Below are 20,244 nucleotides of genomic sequence, written 5' to 3'. Positions count from 1 at the left end.
GATGTATTTGTTCTGTTTTATCAATTTATATTATTGTTTCTATGTTTAGCGAATTTAGCTGATCGAGATTGAATACGCCATTTAGTTACATGGATCTTATTTTTCCTCAGCATACGCATTATCCTCAGTTTGCAAGTGCTGAGTATGCAGGGTATTCTCAAAGGGGAAAATTCGGGGATGCTTTGATGGAAGTCGATGGAACAGTGGGGGAACTGGTAAAGTCTGTGTGGGATATGGGAATTCAGAACGACACGCTCATCATCTTTACTTCTGACAATGGGTAACTTCATCTATTCATATCAAGTGGAAATGTCTTCTGCCATTATGTAGACGTGTATGACATGCACTAAGGCCATGGGCACACGTTGAGTTTGCGTTTTTTTGCCTCAGTGTTTGTAGTCAAAACCGGGAGTGGAACAATTGGAGAAAACGTATAATATAAACACAGCACCACTTCTGTATTTTTTTCCCCACTCTTGGTTTTGGCTTACAAAAACTGAGGTAAAAAACCTCATCAAATACTCAATGTGTGCACGTGGTCTTATTATTTTTGTGCATTCTACTTTTTTAATTTTTTTTCTTTGCTTTGAAACTAAACATAAATCATATTATACCCAGATGTGTTTCACTCCTCATAACCTTGTACTCCTCCTACTCCTTGTAGGAGTATATACGAAGTTCAATACTGTGATGACTGCATCTGAGATGTAACAATCAGAATGAGCAATATTTTCACACAGTTTGTGTCTTATTGGAAAATCTCAGTATGCTTGTCGTCCAGTTTAAAAGTGTAAAAATGATAGTAATTATCTTAAAGGGACTCTAACAGGACGTTTTTGTGATGCAATCTGAAGCCAGCGTGCTGTAAAGGTACCGTCACACATAACGAGATCGCTGCTGAGTCATGGTTTCTGTGACGCAGTAGCGATCCTGTTAGCGATCTCGTTATGAGCGATCTCGTTATGTGTGACACCTACCAGCGATCAGGCCCCTTCTGTGAGGTCGCCGGTCATTGCAGGATGGTCCAGGCCATTTTCTTCAAAGGCGATGTCCTTCTGGGCAGGACACATCGTTGTGTTTGACACTGTGTGACAGGGTCACAGTGACTGCGGAGATCGTTATATAGGTCGAGACTGCGACCTGTATCGTTCCTGCATCGCTGGTAAGATCTGACTGTGTGACATCTCACCAGCGACCTCCCAGCAACTTACCAGCGATCCCTATCAGGTCGCATCGTTTTCGGGATCGCTGGTAAGTCGTTGTGTGTGACTGGGCCTTAAGAGTTAACATGCAGTTTATAGCAAGCCATCTCATATCTAAAAGTGTGTTTTTTGTTTACCTGTAATGTTAGGTTAAGCCTTTTATCTTTATAATTAGTGGATCTGAAAAGCCAGTGAGTTGTATTCTGACTCCACCCCCACTTCTGTGATTTGCAGCTTCTGTCTGCGGAAAGGTTTACCAAAATCATGTTGTAGGCGGGGATAGCTCTCCCAGCACTGCTACATACAAAATTAAAAATCTTTCACTGTGTGAGAACAGCTGCACACAATAATCTAAGTGATACATTGTTGGATTCAGGATCTCTTTGCCTACATCATGGTGCTTTCAGGTGAAGTAGAAAAACCTGCTGACAGATTCCCTTTAAGAAGTTACACAATGCACCTTCATCGGGTGAATGTACATTAAGATCATTGTTATCAGCAGCACATTGCACAATGTGTACAAGCAACTGCTGTCTGTAATATAATGCTCTGTGAGAACGGAATATTCGTGTTCGCAATCCTTCTGTTCCCACCAGTATTTGTCGGCCTGTGTAAACAGGACAGTTAGCGACGATTGATTTGATTTTAATTGATTGGCCGTTTTTGTGCCTTTAACAAGAGCCCATATAAATGCGTCATAAATGTTAATGTTCCTGATGACCACCATACATATCCTCATTTTTACATTATTAATCTATAGTTAATCAAAATACATGATTTAAACAAAGACTTCAAGTTCATCAAGTGAAATTTAACAGCAATCTATTGTTTTAGCCGACCACAGCACTGTCAACTCCTTTAAAGTCAGCCGTGACTGCATATTTTGTCTGACAGTCTATAGTTCATAAACAATCTTACTTAAAAATAATTCCCACAAAGGTTTGTTGGCCCTTCGTTCTGTATTACAGAAAATGAATGAAGAAAAACAAAAAGCCAGCACTAAATGTGCACTACAGCACTAAACATTCCAAACTGTACTTATTATAAAAATTTTGAGATTTTTGGCAAAAAATTGCAATTTCTTGAGCTGCCTCGCCACGTCACGGCAAATCTCATTTGAGGCAGTCCTACACTAAAATATTTTTATAAAAAGTGCCATACGGCCTCACATATGAATAGTAGAACTGCTCTTAGCAGCACTCACCTGGTCTATTTCAATCCCGTACCCATAACTGAGTCATGGCTGTGGGCGGGACAGGTCCAAGCAAATGCTGCATGAAGTAAATAGCCTGTGGACAAGGCCTGATGACAATGTGAACAGTCACCAACCGCCAAAATCTAGACAGATGGAATACATCCCAAATTGGGGTGCATAGCAAAGTGGGGGTCAGCCACCGACCAATTCAATGAAGAAAAACAAAAAGCCAGCACTAAATGTGCACTACAGCACTAAACATTCCAAACTGTACTTATTATAAAAATTTTGAGATTTTTGGCAAAAAATTGCAATTTCTTGAGCTGCCTCGCCACGTCACGGCAAATCTCATTTGAGGCAGTCCTACACTAAAATATTTTTATAAAAAGTGCCATACGGCCTCACATATGAATAGTAGAACTGCTCTTAGCAGCACTCACCTGGTCTATTTCAATCCCGTACCCATAACTGAGTCATGGCTGTGGGCGGGACAGGTCCAAGCAAATGCTGCATGAAGTAAATAGCCTGTGGACAAGGCCTGATGACAATGTGAACAGTCACCAACCGCCAAAATCTAGACAGATGGAATACATCCCAAATTGGGGTGCATAGCAAAGTGGGGGTCAGCCACCGACCAATTCAATGAAGAAAAACAAAAAGCCAGCACTAAATGTGCACTACAGCACTAAACATTCCAAACTGTACTTATTATAAAAATTTTGAGGATTTTGGCAAAAAATTGCAATTTCTTGAGCTGCCTCGCCACGTCACGGCAAATCTCATTTGAGGCAGTCCTACACTAAAATATTTTTATAAAAAGTGCCATACGGCCTCACATATGAATAGTAGAACTGCTCTTAGCAGCACTCACCTGGTCTATTTCAATCCCGTACCCATAACTGAGTCATGGCTGTGGGCGGGACAGGTCCAAGCAAATGCTGCATGAAGTAAATAGCCTGTGGACAAGGCCTGATGACAATGTGAACAGTCACCAACCGCCAAAATCTAGACAGATGGAATACATCCCAAATTGGGGTGCATAGCAAAGTGGGGGTCAGCCACCGACCAATTCAATGAAGAAAAACAAAAAGCCAGCACTAAATGTGCACTACAGCACTAAACATTCCAAACTGTACTTATTATAAAAATTTTGAGATTTTTGGCAAAAAATTGCAATTTCTTGAGCTGCCTCGCCACGTCACGGCAAATCTCATTTGAGGCAGTCCTACACTAAAATATTTTTATAAAAAGTGCCATACGGCCTCACATATGAATAGTAGAACTGCTCTTAGCAGCACTCACCTGGTCTATTTCAATCCCATACCCATAACTGAGTCATGGCTGTGGGCGGGACAGGTCCAAGCAAATGCTGCATGAAGTAAATAGCCTGTGGACAAGGCCTGATGACAATGTGAACAGTCACCAACCGCCAAAATCTAGACAGATGGAATACATCCCAAATTGGGGTGCATAGCAAAGTGGGGGTCAGCCACCGACCAATTCAATGAAGAAAAACAAAAAGCCAGCACTAAATGTGCACTACAGCACTAAACATTCCAAACTGTACTTATTATAAAAATTTTGAGATTTTTGGCAAAAAATTGCAATTTCTTGAGCTGCCTCGCCACGTCACGGCAAATCTCATTTGAGGCAGTCCTACACTAAAATATTTTTATAAAAAGTGCCATACGGCCTCACATATGAATAGTAGAACTGCTCTTAGCAGCACTCACATGGTCTATTTCAATCCCGTACCCATAACTGAGTCATGGCTGTGGGCGGGACAGGTCCAAGCAAATGCTGCATGAAGTAAATAGCCTGTGGAAAAGGCCTGATGACAATGTGAACAGTCACCAACCGCCAAAATCTAGACAGATGGAATACATCCCAAATTGGGGTGCATAGCAAAGTGGGGGTCAGCCACCGACCAATTCAATGAAGAAAAACAAAAAGCCAGCACTAAATGTGCACTACAGCACTAAACATTCCAAACTGTACTTATTATAAAAATTTTGAGATTTTTGGCAAAAAATTGCAATTTCTTGAGCTGCCTCGCCACGTCACGGCAAATCTCATTTGAGGCAGTCCTACACTAAAATATTTTTATAAAAAGTGCCATACGGCCTCACATATGAATAGTAGAACTGCTCTTAGCAGCACTCACCTGGTCTATTTCAATCCCGTACCCATAACTGAGTCATGGCTGTGGGCGGGACAGGTCCAAGCAAATGCTGCATGAAGTAAATAGCCTGTGGACAAGGCCTGATGACAATGTGAACAGTCACCAACCGCCAAAATCTAGACAGATGGAATACATCCCAAATTGGGGTGCATAGCAAAGTGGGGGTCAGCCACCGACCAATTCAATGAAGAAAAACAAAAAGCCAGCACTAAATGTGCACTACAGCACTAAACATTCCAAACTGTACTTATTATAAAAATTTTGAGATTTTTGGCAAAAAATTGCAATTTCTTGAGCTGCCTCGCCACGTCACGGCAAATCTCATTTGAGGCAGTCCTACACTAAAATATTTTTATAAAAAGTGCCATACGGCCTCACATATGAATAGTAGAACTGCTCTTAGCAGCACTCACCTGGTCTATTTCAATCCCGTACCCATAACTGAGTCATGGCTGTGGGCGGGACAGGTCCAAGCAAATGCTGCATGAAGTAAATAGCCTGTGGACAAGGCCTGATGACAATGTGAACAGTCACCAACCGCCAAAATCTAGACAGATGGAATACATCCCAAATTGGGGTGCATAGCAAAGTGGGGGTCAGCCACCGACCAATTCAATGAAGAAAAACAAAAAGCCAGCACTAAATGTGCACTACAGCACTAAACATTCCAAACTGTACTTATTATAAAAATTTTGAGATTTTTGGCAAAAAATTGCAATTTCTTGAGCTGCCTCGCCACGTCACGGCAAATCTCATTTGAGGCAGTCCTACACTAAAATATTTTTATAAAAAGTGCCATACGGCCTCACATATGAATAGTAGAACTGCTCTTAGCAGCACTCACCTGGTCTATTTCAATCCCGTACCCATAACTGAGTCATGGCTGTGGGCGGGACAGGTCCAAGCAAATGCTGCATGAAGTAAATAGCCTGTGGACAAGGCCTGATGACAATGTGAACAGTCACCAACCGCCAAAATCTAGACAGATGGAATACATCCCAAATTGGGGTGCATAGCAAAGTGGGGGTCAGCCACCGACCAATTCAATGAAGAAAAACAAAAAGCCAGCACTAAATGTGCACTACAGCACTAAACATTCCAAACTGTACTTATTATAAAAATTTTGAGATTTTTGGCAAAAAATTGCAATTTCTTGAGCTGCCTCGCCACGTCACGGCAAATCTCATTTGAGGCAGTCCTACACTAAAATATTTTTATAAAAAGTGCCATACGGCCTCACATATGAATAGTAGAACTGCTCTTAGCAGCACTCACCTGGTCTATTTCAATCCCGTACCCATAACTGAGTCATGGCTGTGGGCGGGACAGGTCCAAGCAAATGCTGCATGAAGTAAATAGCCTGTGGACAAGGCCTGATGACAATGTGAACAGTCACCAACCGCCAAAATCTAGACAGATGGAATACATCCCAAATTGGGGTGCATAGCAAAGTGGGGGTCAGCCACCGACCAATTCAATGAAGAAAAACAAAAAGCCAGCACTAAATGTGCACTACAGCACTAAACATTCCCAACTGTACTTATTATAAAAATTTTGAGATTTTTGGCAAAAAATTGCAATTTCTTGAGCTGCCTCGCCACGTCACGGCAAATCTCATTTGAGGCAGTCCTACACTAAAATATTTTTATAAAAAGTGCCATACGGCCTCACATATGAATAGTAGAACTGCTCTTAGCAGCACTCACCTGGTCTATTTCAATCCCGTACCCATAACTGAGTCATGGCTGTGGGCGGGACAGGTCCAAGCAAATGCTGCATGAAGTAAATAGCCTGTGGACAAGGCCTGATGACAATGTGAACAGTCACCAACCGCCAAAATCTAGACAGATGGAATACATCCCAAATTGGGGTGCATAGCAAAGTGGGGGTCAGCCACCGACCAATTCAATGAAGAAAAACAAAAAGCCAGCACTAAATGTGCACTACAGCACTAAACATTCCAAACTGTACTTATTATAAAAATTTTGAGATTTTTGGCAAAAAATTGCAATTTCTTGAGCTGCCTCGCCACGTCACGGCAAATCTCATTTGAGGCAGTCCTACACTAAAATATTTTTATAAAAAGTGCCATACGGCCTCACATATGAATAGTAGAACTGCTCTTAGCAGCACTCACCTGGTCTATTTCAATCCCGTACCCATAACTGAGTCATGGCTGTGGGCGGGACAGGTCCAAGCAAATGCTGCATGAAGTAAATAGCCTGTGGACAAGGCCTGATGACAATGTGAACAGTCACCAACCGCCAAAATCTAGACAGATGGAATACATCCCAAATTGGGGTGCATAGCAAAGTGGGGGTCAGCCACCGACCAATTCAATGAAGAAAAACAAAAAGCCAGCACTAAATGTGCACTACAGCACTAAACATTCCAAACTGTACTTATTATAAAAATTTTGAGATTTTTGGCAAAAAATTGCAATTTCTTGAGCTGCCTCGCCACGTCACGGCAAATCTCATTTGAGGCAGTCCTACACTAAAATATTTTTATAAAAAGTGCCATACGGCCTCACATATGAATAGTAGAACTGCTCTTAGCAGCACTCACCTGGTCTATTTCAATCCCGTACCCATAACTGAGTCATGGCTGTGGGCGGGACAGGTCCAAGCAAATGCTGCATGAAGTAAATAGCCTGTGGACAAGGCCTGATGACAATGTGAACAGTCACCAACCGCCAAAATCTAGACAGATGGAATACATCCCAAATTGGGGTGCATAGCAAAGTGGGGGTCAGCCACCGACCAATTCAATGAAGAAAAACAAAAAGCCAGCACTAAATGTGCACTACAGCACTAAACATTCCAAACTGTACTTATTATAAAAATTTTGAGATTTTTGGCAAAAAATGGTCGGTGGTTGACCTCCACCTTGCTTTGCACCCCAATTTGGGATGTATTCCATCTGTCTAGATTTTGGCGGTTGGTGACTGTTCACATTAAGTCATCAGGCTTTGTCCACAGGCTATTTACTTCATGCAGCATTTGCTTGGACCTGTCCCGCCCACAGCCATGACTCAGTCATGGGTACGGGATTGAAATAGACCAGGTGAGTGCTGCTAAGAGCAGTTCTACTATTCATATGTGAGGCCGTATGGCACAATTTATAAAAATATTTTAGTGTAGGACTGCTTCAAATGAGATTTGCCGTGACGTGGCGAAGCAGCTCAAGAAATTGCAATTTTTTGCCAAAAATCCCAAAAATTTTTAAAATAAGTACAGTTTGGAATGTTTAGTGCTGTAGTGCACATTTGGTGCTGCTTTTTGTTTTTTCTTCATTGAATTGGTCGGTGGTTGACCTCCACCTTGCTTTGCACCCCAATTTGGGATGTATTCCATCTGTCTAGATTTTGGCGGTTGGTGACTGTTCACATTAAGTCATCAGGCTTTGTCCACAGGCTATTTACTTCATGCAGCATTTGCTTGGACCTGTCCCGCCCACAGCCATGACTCAGTCATGGGTACGGGATTGAAATAGACCAGGTGAGTGCTGCTAAGAGCAGTTCTACTATTCATATGTGAGGCCGTATGGCACATTTTATAAAAATATTTTAGTGTAGGACTGCTTCAAATGAGATTTGCCGTGACGTGGCGAAGCAGCTCAAGAAATTGCAATTTTTTGCCAAAAATCTCAAAATTTTTAAAATAAGTACAGTTTGGAATGTTTAGTGCTGTAGTGCACATTTGGTGCTGCTTTTTGTTTTTTCTTCATTGAATTGGTCGGTGGTTGACCTCCACCTTGCTTTGCACCCCAATTTGGGATGTATTCCATCTGTCTAGATTTTGGCGGTTGGTGACTGTTCACATTAAGTCATCAGGCTTTGTCCACAGGCTATTTACTTCATGCAGCATTTGCTTGGACCTGTCCCGCCCACAGCCATGACTCAGTCATGGGTACGGGATTGAAATAGACCAGGTGAGTGCTGCTAAGAGCAGTTCTACTATTCATATGTGAGGCCGTATGGCACATTTTATAAAAATATTTTAGTGTAGGACTGCTTCAAATGAGATTTGCCGTGACGTGGCGAAGCAGCTCAAGAAATTGCAATTTTTTGCCAAAAATCTCAAAATTTTTTAAAATAAGTACAGTTTGGAATGTTTAGTGCTGTAGTGCACATTTGGTGCTGCTTTTTGTTTTTTCTTCAGAAAATGAATGGCCAATTTGACCAAATATAAAAGCCAATATGGACTAAATGTATATGGTTTATAGTGAACCTGACAGTCGATTCATGCTGCTCAAACTAGGTATATTTTCTCCTGAAATGCTCTGGCATATACCATAGTTAGAATGTCTGACCGTGGACCATAGCCGGAGATGAGACTAGTGCACCACCGCCCCCGCCGGCTTCTCCCAGCACTGCTGCATGGGACTGACAGGCGTCTCCCTATTTTTGTGGCAGCTTTTACTAGCATATCTGAAATTACAGTGAACATACATTATACTTGTTTGACCTACAAAATAACTGTCTGTGTTACCTGAAAACAGGACATATTTCTTTTATCTTAGATTTCTGTTGTCTAAGGGTACCGTCACACTTTAGCGACGCAGCAGCGATCCCACCAGCGATCTGACCTGGTCAGGAGTGCTGCTGCATCGCTACATGGTCGCTGGTGAGCTGTCAAACAGGCATATCTCACCAGCGACCAGTGACCAGCCCCCAGCCATCAGCGACGTGCAAGCGACGCTGCGCTTGCACGGAGTCGGCGTCTGGAAGCTGCGGACACTGGTAACTAAGGTAAACATCGGGTATGGTTACCCGATGTTTACCTTAGTTACCAGCGCACACCGCTTAGCTTAGCGTGTGCAGGGAGCAGGAGCCGGCACTGGCAGCATGATAGCTGCGGAGGCTGGTAACTAAGGTAAATATCGGGTAACCACCTTGGTTACCCGATGTTTACCTTGGTTACAGCTTACCGCAGGCTGTCAGACGCCGGCTCCTGCTCCCTGCACCTTCAGGATTGTTGCTCTCTCGCTGTCACACACAGCGATGTGTGCTTATCAGCGGGAGAGCAACAATAAAAAAACGAACCAGGGCTGTGTGTACCGAGCAGCGACCTCACAGCAGGGGCCAGATCGCTGCTCAGTGTCACACACAGCGAGATCGCTAATGAGGTCACAAAAAACGTGACTCGGCAGTGATCTCAGTAGCGATCTCGCTGTGTGTGAAGTACCCCTAATACTAATGTACAGAACAATTTGAGATTTCAGGTCACTAAAAGAAATAACCTGCTGAACAGTGACAATTACCGAGCCCCAAATAGCTGCATAAAACATAAGTGGAGTAGAAGTAACTAATTTATGCTCCATGTCATAGAGCAATACTCAAGAAGAATTCTACTTCTGCTCTGATTTTTACTTTCATAAGTGTGTGTGTGTATGTGTGCGCATGCGCGTGCGCGCGTGTGTATGTGTAAAATATATAATATTATAATTTATTTATTTTTTCTCTATCAGACCGGAGACCATGCGTATGGAGAGAGGGGGAAGCTCTGGGCTACTGAAATGTGGCAAGAGTACAACTTATGAGGGAGGATTACGAGAACCTGCTATTATGTATTGGGAAGGAAAGATAAAACCAGGTAACAACATTGTATGTAAAGTATATTGACAATAAGTTAAAGATTAAAGTTGAGTGAATGACTCCTATGGGAATGGAATATGTGTCAAATTTTTTGATAGAGATAGATAGGGATATAGATATAGAGATAGATATCTATATATATATATATATATATATATATATATATATATATATATATATATATATATATATATATATATAGATATCTCTATCGTTCTCAGTGAACTTGAACAATTTGAGATTGATCCCTCGTGAATTTCCTCAAAAAAAATTCCCAGCGCTATTTTACAGATTGCTGAAGAGTAGAGATGAGCATTTCTGAGGTTTGGTGTTCAGGTTCACTGACTAGTTTGTTAAAAAAAAAAATGGTCCACTGTGAGCCGCTTGCAGTGTTTGAACGCCTAGTACTGAGGTAACAACAGTGTAGCGTGCACCCCCACCACCTCAAAAAAAAAAAATAATAAAAATCATCCCTGCCCACTCTCCCCCAGAAGTATTCTGCTTATGGCTGGCTTTATATGGGCGGAGTGCCGATCAGTGACTTCCATTTGGGTTCAAGTCAAGTCTGAATCTGTGGAGGTTCGGATCAGCTGCACTTACCGAACCGACCTTCCACGGGTTTGCTCATCTCAAGATTACATCAGCCAAAGAGGACCCGCATTACCAAAAAAAAAAAAAGGCCATGCTTCCCAGTAATGTCTTGCTGCTATCACATCATGTGGTTTAGCAAAGCCAGTCAACTATCCTAGCTTGTATAAAAGCTGGAGCAGGTAATGCAGCAGCCATTTTTCGACATTAGATTACAGAGAAGATTTCAAAGTGCACAGCTTGGCATTAGAAATATGGAGAGAGGGAGCTAAAATATGGGACACCTAATCCATACAGAGTGGTGTAACTGCAACAGTAAAAGAACATGGAGTAGTAGTCTGTAAATAATACATTGATAGAGAGAGATGGGAGAAGTGACCGCAGCAGCAACCTCGGTGTGATCAGTGATTCACCCAAGGAAAGGTGGCATGTTAGGCTGCTTTCACACTACGTTTATTTAACATGGGTCCTGAACGTTTTTTTGCTGCAAAAGCGGATCCTGCTTTTACAGCAAAAAACGCATGTAAACGCATGTCTTACTTTGCAGGATCCTGTCACTGGATGTTTAGGGGCGGGCATTGGAGTCATGTGATCGGGAGTGAGGGGAACTAAACGTGCCAGACTGGGAGCCGGCTTCTGACAGCTGCAGACGCTCGTAACCAAGGTAAACATCGGGCTTGGATACCCGATATTTATCTTGGTTACGAGTGTCTGCAGCTGCTAGGAGCCGGGCTGCCTGCACACGTAACCAACGTAAACATCGGGTAACTAAGAGAAGTGGTTACCCGATATTTACCTTGGTTACGAGTGTCCGCAGCTCTCAGGTGGGAGAGAGAGGGAGGAGAGGAAGGGGGAAAGACAGAGATAGAGAGGGTGAGGGAGGGAGGAGGAGAGACAGATCACGCGAGACTGGTTCTGGGCATGCTCAGTACTTTCTGGGCATGCTCAGTACAAAAGCAGGATCCTGTTACAACGCAACTCAACGCATTCTGCTAGTCAGGATCCAGCGCTCATTGAAATGCATTGCAGCTCGCGGCGCAATGTGAAGGATCCTGTGAGATGCGTTATTTTGACAAAGGTAAATAACGCTACAAGTAGCGTTTTTGAAACTTGTTAAAATAACGCAAAAGTACGGATCCTGTGTCTAACGCACGCAAACGCATGCGAACGCAGGTGGACGCGAGTCCATTGCAAATGCATTGAAGTGAAAACGCATTTGCACTGGATCCGTTTTTCCGCTAAAAAACGTTATGGACGGATGTTAAATAAACGTAGTGTGAAACCAGCCTTATCCTGCTGCCTGTGAATTGTACATTTTTGTTTTCTTCATTCTCCAAGCACTAGGAAGCAACAAGCCAGTTCAGGGCCTTAGCAAAAAAAAATATTGTGCTGAAGAATAAAACAAAACCAATGCAAGTAAGAGTGATATTTTTTACTTGCTTGTAACAAGTGATAACTGTTCTAGGTTTCTTCGTTTCTTGTGCAAGCCTTCTTGTAAAGGGGGTTAAATATTTTTAAAAGCGACAATAAAATGTCCAACAATCTAAACTATTATTTTCTTTTAACGTTTGGGGTTATCTATTCACTGGTCTTCCATTACTTTGTAGGCGTGACCTCTGAGTTGGCCAGTACGCTGGACATTCTGCCCACAATAGCATCTTTAGCGGGCGCTCCTCTTCCTAACGTCACATTGGATGGATATGATCTAAGTAGATTTCTTTTTAATGGAGAAAAGGTAAGTGATTTGAAATGATTGTAAGATGCAGGTTAGATGATGATTAAGTTAGGGGCGGCACGGTGGCTCAGTGGTTAGCACTGCAGTCTTGCAGCTCTGTGGTCCAGAGTTCAAATCTCACCAATGACAACATCTGCAAGGAGTTTGTTTTCTTCTAGTGTTTGTGTTGGTTTCCTCCGGGGTCTCTGGTTTCCTCCCACACTCCAAAGACATACTGATATGGAATTTAGATTGTGAGCACCAATGGGGACTGTGTTGGTCACATCTGTAAAGCGCTGTGGAATTTATAGCACTAAATGAGTAAAATAACTTAACTTATTGCAACCTAATTGTGTTGTATTATATGAAACAAGCTATTGAACCCGTTCTACACCCAATCATTTAATGTCGAGCTGCCGCCTGCACAGGGCTATGTTCACGTTGTAGTTGAATTGTTCACTAAAGTGGTGACAAAGTGAACATGTGCACATACCGCTATCTCTGGCGCCATTTTAAACAGACTGGTGACATTCACAGAGACTGTCTTTATTAAAATGGCGCTGGAGTTCGCAGTATGCGCATGCACAGACTCCAGCCCCATTTTATTGAAGAATTCAACTACAACTAGAACATAGCTCTAGGCATGATCCCGGCTTCAGACAGAAGGATGCGTTCAGAATCTAATATATATAATTGCCTTATTCTGTCTGTCTTGCTCAAAAATGATGTCATTACAGTGACAACTGTCACATTGGCCGCTCGGCCTGGCCCGGCCCCCTGCACACATTGGCCGCTCGGCCAGGTCCCGCCCCCTCACGCATTTCCCAAACGCACACGGAGCCCCGACTCCCAGGTGACTGCTGCACCCCCGGGAGCCCACACCGGCAACCCAGCCGAGATATACCCTTGCGTTGCTGGGATCGTGCCGGAGCCGGCGTACGCTGGTACTGCACTGTGTGCTCGCTTGGCCACGCCCCCGCGCACTGTGAGCCCGCTTGGCCACGCCCCCGTGCACTGTGCGCCCGCTTGGCCATGCCCCCGCACACTGTGTGCCCGCTTGGCCACGCCCCCGCGCACTGTGTGCCCGCTTGGCCACGCCCCCCGCACACTGTGCACCCGCTTGGCCACGCCCCCCGCACACTGTACACCCGCTTGGCCACGCCCCCCGCACACTGTGCGCCCGCTTGGCCACGCCCCCGCACACTGTGCGCCCGCTTGGCCACGCCCCCCGCACAATGTGCACCCGCTTGGCCACGCCACCCGCACACTGTGTGTCCGCTTGGCCACGCCCCCCGCACACTGTGCTCCGCTTGGCCACGCCCCCGCTCACTTGCGCCCGCTTGGCCACCCCCCCGCGCACTGTGCGCCCACTTGGCAACGCCCCCGGCACACATTTGGCACTTATACACCTACCCCCCAGGACTACTCGACCAATTATCCTCCTCCTCCCCACAGGACTACTCCTCCAACACACACACACTGCACAAAACATACCTCCCCCCAAAACACACACACGCACCCACACAATCCACGGAACACACACAGCACCACACACACACAACACCACGCACACACAACGCTGCAGACACACAGTGCTCCACAAACAACGCAACAGACAAACACCGCTCTCACACACCCCCACACCCAGAACATTTACAGCGCCCTACACAAACACTTGACAACTACACACAACAACATTATATATATATATAACAAAAATATAACAAAAATCATACATTAACTACACAATAAATTCTAGAATACCTGATGCCTTAGAATCGGGCCACCTTCTAGTTATATATAAAATAGGGTTTATAGAAAGCATGAGATCCCTTTCTCATTGTTTGTGGTTGCATTTTGTATTGCTGCTTCGCCCCACTTACTTATATTACACAGACAACTGTTAGGATATACTTAGGTGTTTCCTAACAAGGTACTGTATATGAAGAGACAGGTCGGGTGGTTTTTAATCAGCACCGTACAACAAATGTGCTCTGAGCCCTCTACCACCAGTTTCTTCTTTTTGTATGCAATTAGCATTCATTTTTGCATATAGAGGGTTAATCTACAGAGATCAGAGTGTTCACTAGTAAAGTGACACTTCAAAGGTACCACTGTAAAAATGGACATACTGCTACTTCTGAAAGTTGACTCCAAGCGACTGTAAAGTCAATAACAAATGTTGTATTCTGATATCCCTGTATGGGGAAAAAAATATAAGTTATGTGAAGAATAGAGTTGATCGAATCTGCCAAAATCCGGGACCAAAGGATCACTGCTGGATTAAAAAAAAAAAAAAAAAAAACTGGATCCGCCTCCAGATTCCGGTGCCCATATAACTCTATGGGGACCAGAATCCGGAGATTAAAAACGTTTGTGGAGGGGATAGGAGGGTAGGAGCTCACACAGTGTACTCACCTGAGGCTGTGTCATGGCAGCAAACTCATTCCGGGTCATGCTTTTCCCTTCCGGAGCAGTCAATTCAATATTCATTGTTTTGCCCACCGGCGCGTGCAATTAGTTGCAGTGAGACGCGCCCCCACCCTGAGTGGCAGTGTATCAGCTGACTGCAACCAATCACAGGTGGCAGGACGGCCGGTGGGTGGGGAAAGCAGTGCAATTGTCTGCGGGTCAGTATGCTGAACGTCAATGTGTTTCAGAAACACATGCACTTGCTGTCAGAAGTGGGCGTGGCTGTGCCGATGATGCAATATCAGACTCGTGCGAGTCTGGCATGACAGCACCCGGCACAGTATGCCGCTCTCTGAAAATGAGCGTGCATGTACCTAGAAACACATGCACGCTCCTGACAGAAGTGTGCGCGGCTGTGCTGCGATGTCAGACACACACAGGAGGTCACAGGAGTCCCTTGCAAGTGTGACTCTGGCCTAAAAGAAACCGCATGCGGCTTTTTTTTTTTATTATTTAAATAAATAATTAAAAAATAAAATGGCGTGCGGTCTCCCCTAATTTTGATACCCAGCCAAGATAAAACTGGCTGGGGGCTGGTCTCCTCAGCCCGCAGGCACCCGGTATTGCCGCATCTATTAGATGTGACAATCCCGGTGCAATACTGGCTCTTCCCGTTGGCCTGAAGTGGTGCCAGTCGGGGTAATAAGGGGTTAATAGCAGCGCACAGCTGCTACTAAACCCTAGGTTAGTGATAGCACAGGCATCATATGAGATACCTGCATCACACTAACCTGTAAATAAACAGACACAGAGAAAAATCCTTTATTTGGAATAATGTACAAAACACACACCCTCCTTCACTTCTTTATTAATCCACACGGGGTCCCACGCCGCTTCAGCTCTGCTACATAACACAGCCAGCGGCCATAGAGCACGACAGCTGGCTGTGCAGACAATGACTGAGCCACGATGACTGCACGGCGGGCAGGGTGGGGGTGCGTCTGCCTGCAACCACTCTTAGATGAGAGGACTGCCGGTGGGCGAGGAAAACAGTAAGCTGTGTGTATAGATGCACAGTACAGAAAGTGAATGCGCGTCCCGGAAGCAGTGTGCCGCCATGACGTGAGTCTCGGTAAGGATGAAACGCTGTTTTTATTTATGTTTTTCTTTATTTTTCAATTTTCCCCAGTGCCATTCTGGATCGTACATCCGGAATCCCGGATCAGAGTCCGGCACCCGAGCATCTTTTATAGTCCGGATCCGCTTAGCCCTAGTGAAGAATAAAGGACATAAAACAAATAAAAAAAATATATATATAGTGCATCCCAACAGATTTATCAGAAAACCTTTTAGTTTCCTTTCAGAAACACTTTCTATGGGATACCATACTTAAAAACATTGAATCCAAACAAGATGTGTTATTTTCCACACTAAAGTAATTTTCCTAAGAAATTCACTAAAGAACATATTGCAGATATGAGTAAACCTCAATGAAAGTCTTTGGAGCAAAGCTAAAGTTTAGGCTACAAAATTGTAATTTAACAAGAATTCAAGAACAGATAAGTCTGATTATTCATTAAACAGGTGTCCATCAGACTGTCCGCTATGAAGGATGTAACTTCGCATGAAATGGGAAGGGGTTTTCTTTATCATCAAGACACAACATGGAAGTCAAATGCCACAAGGCCGAAGAAAGAGAAAATATTTCCTTTACACAAGAAAAGTGAAGGCTACAATCAGGGACGTTTTACTTACTGGTCATTAAATATAGTAGCAAAAGTGATTTAAAAAATTTAACAAAAAAGGAACTACAGCCATCTCACAGATGTATGTCCAGGCCGACCATAGAAGTGAACATCTAAACAGTAGCGTCTTCTGATGAGACATGCAAGTTCTCAGAAGTTGGCTAAAGAAATAGAGACCCAAAGCGGCGTGGGTATTTCCTGTTGCACAATACGGCATCCACTGCAGAGGAATGGCATGCATGTGTTTTATCCACAAAAGAAGCCTTTCCTGAAGCTCATGCACAAAATACCCACATACAATTTGCCAAGGCTCATGCTGAAAAAATAAAAACTGGCGTGATCAGACCATGATAAATGTTTTGGGAACTGTATGGACTCTCTATCTTTATAAAACCGGCAGATTTATTAAAGGTCCTCCAATCGTCACCATAAACAAATGTACAGTCTTCCGGCATAAAGCAGGACCAAAACAAAAATAGTCCATACAGCAATTTGGCGCAGCCATTCAGATAACACAGCATTTAGTCTAACTCTGTGCAGGACTGACCAGCACAACAGGTCATTTCACCTGTCCACACAGGACCCCTTCTGAGGCAGCCCAGCTGCCTTTTAAATTAACTGAAAAGCCTGGATAGGGGGTATTGAACAACCAGTCCCACCCAGCTCTTATGGTTGTTCCTAAAACCTGGACTCAAAGTCCACGTCCATGAAAAAAACTCCTAAAATGGATGAGCTGGAGCCTGCTTCTCTGGGTCATACATCACTAAGGCTTGCCAGCTCGGTGACACATACCTCCCATCCAGGACCTGTCCAAGTGCAACCTTACAAGTCTCAAGGTGAAATGCATGGGGCCTACAGTGAACCGTGGTGGCAGTGTCTTTATGTGCGTCTGCATAAGTTTATAAAACATAAAAAAAATACAACAAGGATTTAGATGTAAGTGATTTAGTGGAAAAGTATGTCTCCGGATCTGAACTCAACTAAACACTTATGAGGAATTGTGAAGAGACCTGTTGAGCATCACTCTCCATCCAGGTTCTAAAAGAGGTCATTCTTGAAGAATGTAATAAGATAAATGTTGAAATATCTCACCAACTTGTTCATTCCATGCCTTGGAACACACTGTCACAAATGGTGTCTCAGATGACGGGACTGCTGGTGGGTGGGGGAAGCAGTGAATATCTATGAGGGTTAATGATTGGACCCAGAAGTAGTGTTAAAGCCGCGTGGGAGACTTGGTAAGTATAACGCCCATGCTATAATTCCCCTATCCCTTTCTACCTCCATTTTATACCAGAATGTTCAGATCCCCATAAACTTTTATATGGGGATTGCCATCTGGGCAGCTGTTCATGTCCAAGCCCCTTCCCGAACCAGATTTTTTTTAATTTATTTTTTAATGCAGTTGGACCCGCCAAAATCAAATGGCTGCGGGTTCACACAGCTCTACTCATCAGGAGTTTGTGGATTTATATGTATTTTTTTTTTTTTTAAATCAGATACTTTTTTATTAAAACAGAATACATACAACAGAATAACAAATCGGCATCCAAATTAAGTTTATCACATCTATTACCCCTTTAACTCCCCCTCCCGCCCCCTCCCCCACCCCAGCAGCAACACTTCTCCACGATACTACATCCCATTTAGTACACACTTAGAATACCCTCCAACTATAGTATAGCAACCATCCCGTTCACCCCAATGTGCAGGAGGAACAACTAGTAACACAAATAAAACAAAACACACATCAGAGGTCTCCGACGGCTATCCCGGTCCCAAATCAGTTTACTGGTCCATCACTCGTCCTATTCACATTGCAGCCAAGGAGACCATAGCTTCTCAAACATTTTAACATTCCCCCTTCTTTCATACACTCCCTGTTCCAGCTGAAGAATACATTTCACCCTTTTAATGTACTCTCACCTGGTCGGGGGGTCTTTTTTAATCCAGGACCTGGCGATCAGCTTTCTTGCCGCATACAGCAGCCTAGCAATGGCAATTTTCATAATATTTTCCACCCCAAGCTCCTCAACATATCCCAATATGCATAGCAATGGTTCCCTGGGAAGGACACACCCATATGTTCTTCCTATCTTGTGGATAACCTTAGTCCAAAAGGAGACCAGTCTCGAACAAGACCACATCATATGAAAAATACCTGCGTCAGATCCCTGACACCTTGGACACTCCGAATTCCTTTTCAACCCCATTTTAAACATCAGTAAGGGAGACCTATATACCCGGTGAATCACGTATAGGTGAGATAGTCTGGCCGGTTTGCTCCTGGAAAGTTTAGGTACATACTCCAGGATACTCTCCCACACCTCCTCCGTTATCGGCCCAACTTCCTCCTCCCATTTAGATTTAGTTTTAATTGGGTAGTCTAAAAGAAAGGTATGTAATATATCTTTATATGTGCCAGAAATTATCCCTTTAGTGCTTCCTCCCCCCTTACACACATACTCCAGTACCAGGTCAGTCTGTATGTCCACACTTTGTTTAGCCGCTTGGGCTGCAATCGCATGTTTTAATTGACTGTAATGGAGCCAGCCAGACGCCGGTAACTGAAACTCACTCTGTAACTGTGGGAACGATTTCAAAATTCCTCCGTCCAATATCTTATGCATGTATATTACACCCTTGCGTCTCCATTCCTCAATATTCCCCATTTTCTGAATCTCCGGGAGATTACTGTTATCCCAGATAGGTGTAAACTTAGTTAACCGGGTCACCCCTCTCACCCATTTCAGCCTAACCCAGGTCTTGTTTATAAGTGCCATTGTTGGAGACGTTCCACCCAAGATCCCCACCGCACCATCCTCTAGTCCCATTACCAATGGACTTCTACCCACTATGTATTCCAGCACTTCTTTAATGCCCCCATCTTTCTCTCGATCAGACCAGCCCCTGAGGTGTTGACATTGCGCCGCCATATAATACAATTCCGGATTTGGGATTGCTAGACCCCCCTCATCTTTCGGCCTTTGTAAAGTCTCTAATCGCACCCTAGACTGCTTTTTACCCCAGTGGATTTATATGTATGATCATTTTAATATCAGGATCATGCAGCCATTCTGACATGGATTTTTAAAGTAAGTTCACCAACCTCCTCTGTTCTAAAAACTCAGTTTAACTTTATAATGCACACTTTTGTCACATGTTGCTAACAAATGTGTAAAGCCAGCTCAGGAACTGAACCTGCTTTGTACCAGGCATATACTGGCTGTCTTACATAGTTGGTATCTGCATGTAACGGCAGTTGGTGCCGATTGCTGCAGATTAACCATTTAAGTACTGTATTTTTCATTTTATAAGACACACCGGATTATAAGACGCACCGCAAATTTAGAAATAAAAAAAAGTAAACAAAAAAGTCGTCCGTCTTATACTTTGGTGTTGTCTTACCGGCAGCGGTGGTGGAGCGGGGTCACAGGTAGCAGAGGTTGTGCTAGCAGCTGGTCAGTGGTGGCGGGTCAGTGGTGGTAGCGGAAGCTGCGGTGGTTGGGTGGTGGAGCAGCTCGGTGCGGCAAGTGTCCCAGTCTGTCTGCGGTCCGGGCTTCAAAGAAATGGCGCCTGTAGCGGCACGTGCACAGATGAAGCTCTC

General features: G+C 43.9%; 1 protein-coding gene across 1 annotated transcript in view; it reads left to right on the top strand.

The window, feature by feature from the left end:
• ARSA (arylsulfatase A) overlaps window positions 1-20,244 on the top strand; it is a 58,923-nt gene that overhangs the window by 21,998 nt on the left and 16,681 nt on the right. The window contains exons 4-6 of the mRNA XM_075345437.1: window positions 111-280; window positions 10,052-10,176; window positions 12,374-12,501. Of these exons, the coding sequence (XP_075201552.1) occupies window positions 111-280; window positions 10,052-10,176; window positions 12,374-12,501 (423 nt within the window). The remainder of the gene's footprint in view (window positions 1-110; window positions 281-10,051; window positions 10,177-12,373; window positions 12,502-20,244) is intronic.

The sequence above is a fragment of the Anomaloglossus baeobatrachus genome, chromosome 4 (assembly GCF_048569485.1).
Source record: "Anomaloglossus baeobatrachus isolate aAnoBae1 chromosome 4, aAnoBae1.hap1, whole genome shotgun sequence".
NCBI classification, from domain to species: Eukaryota; Metazoa; Chordata; class Amphibia; order Anura; family Aromobatidae; genus Anomaloglossus; species Anomaloglossus baeobatrachus.
This window is presented reverse-complemented; position numbering and strand designations above follow the sequence as displayed.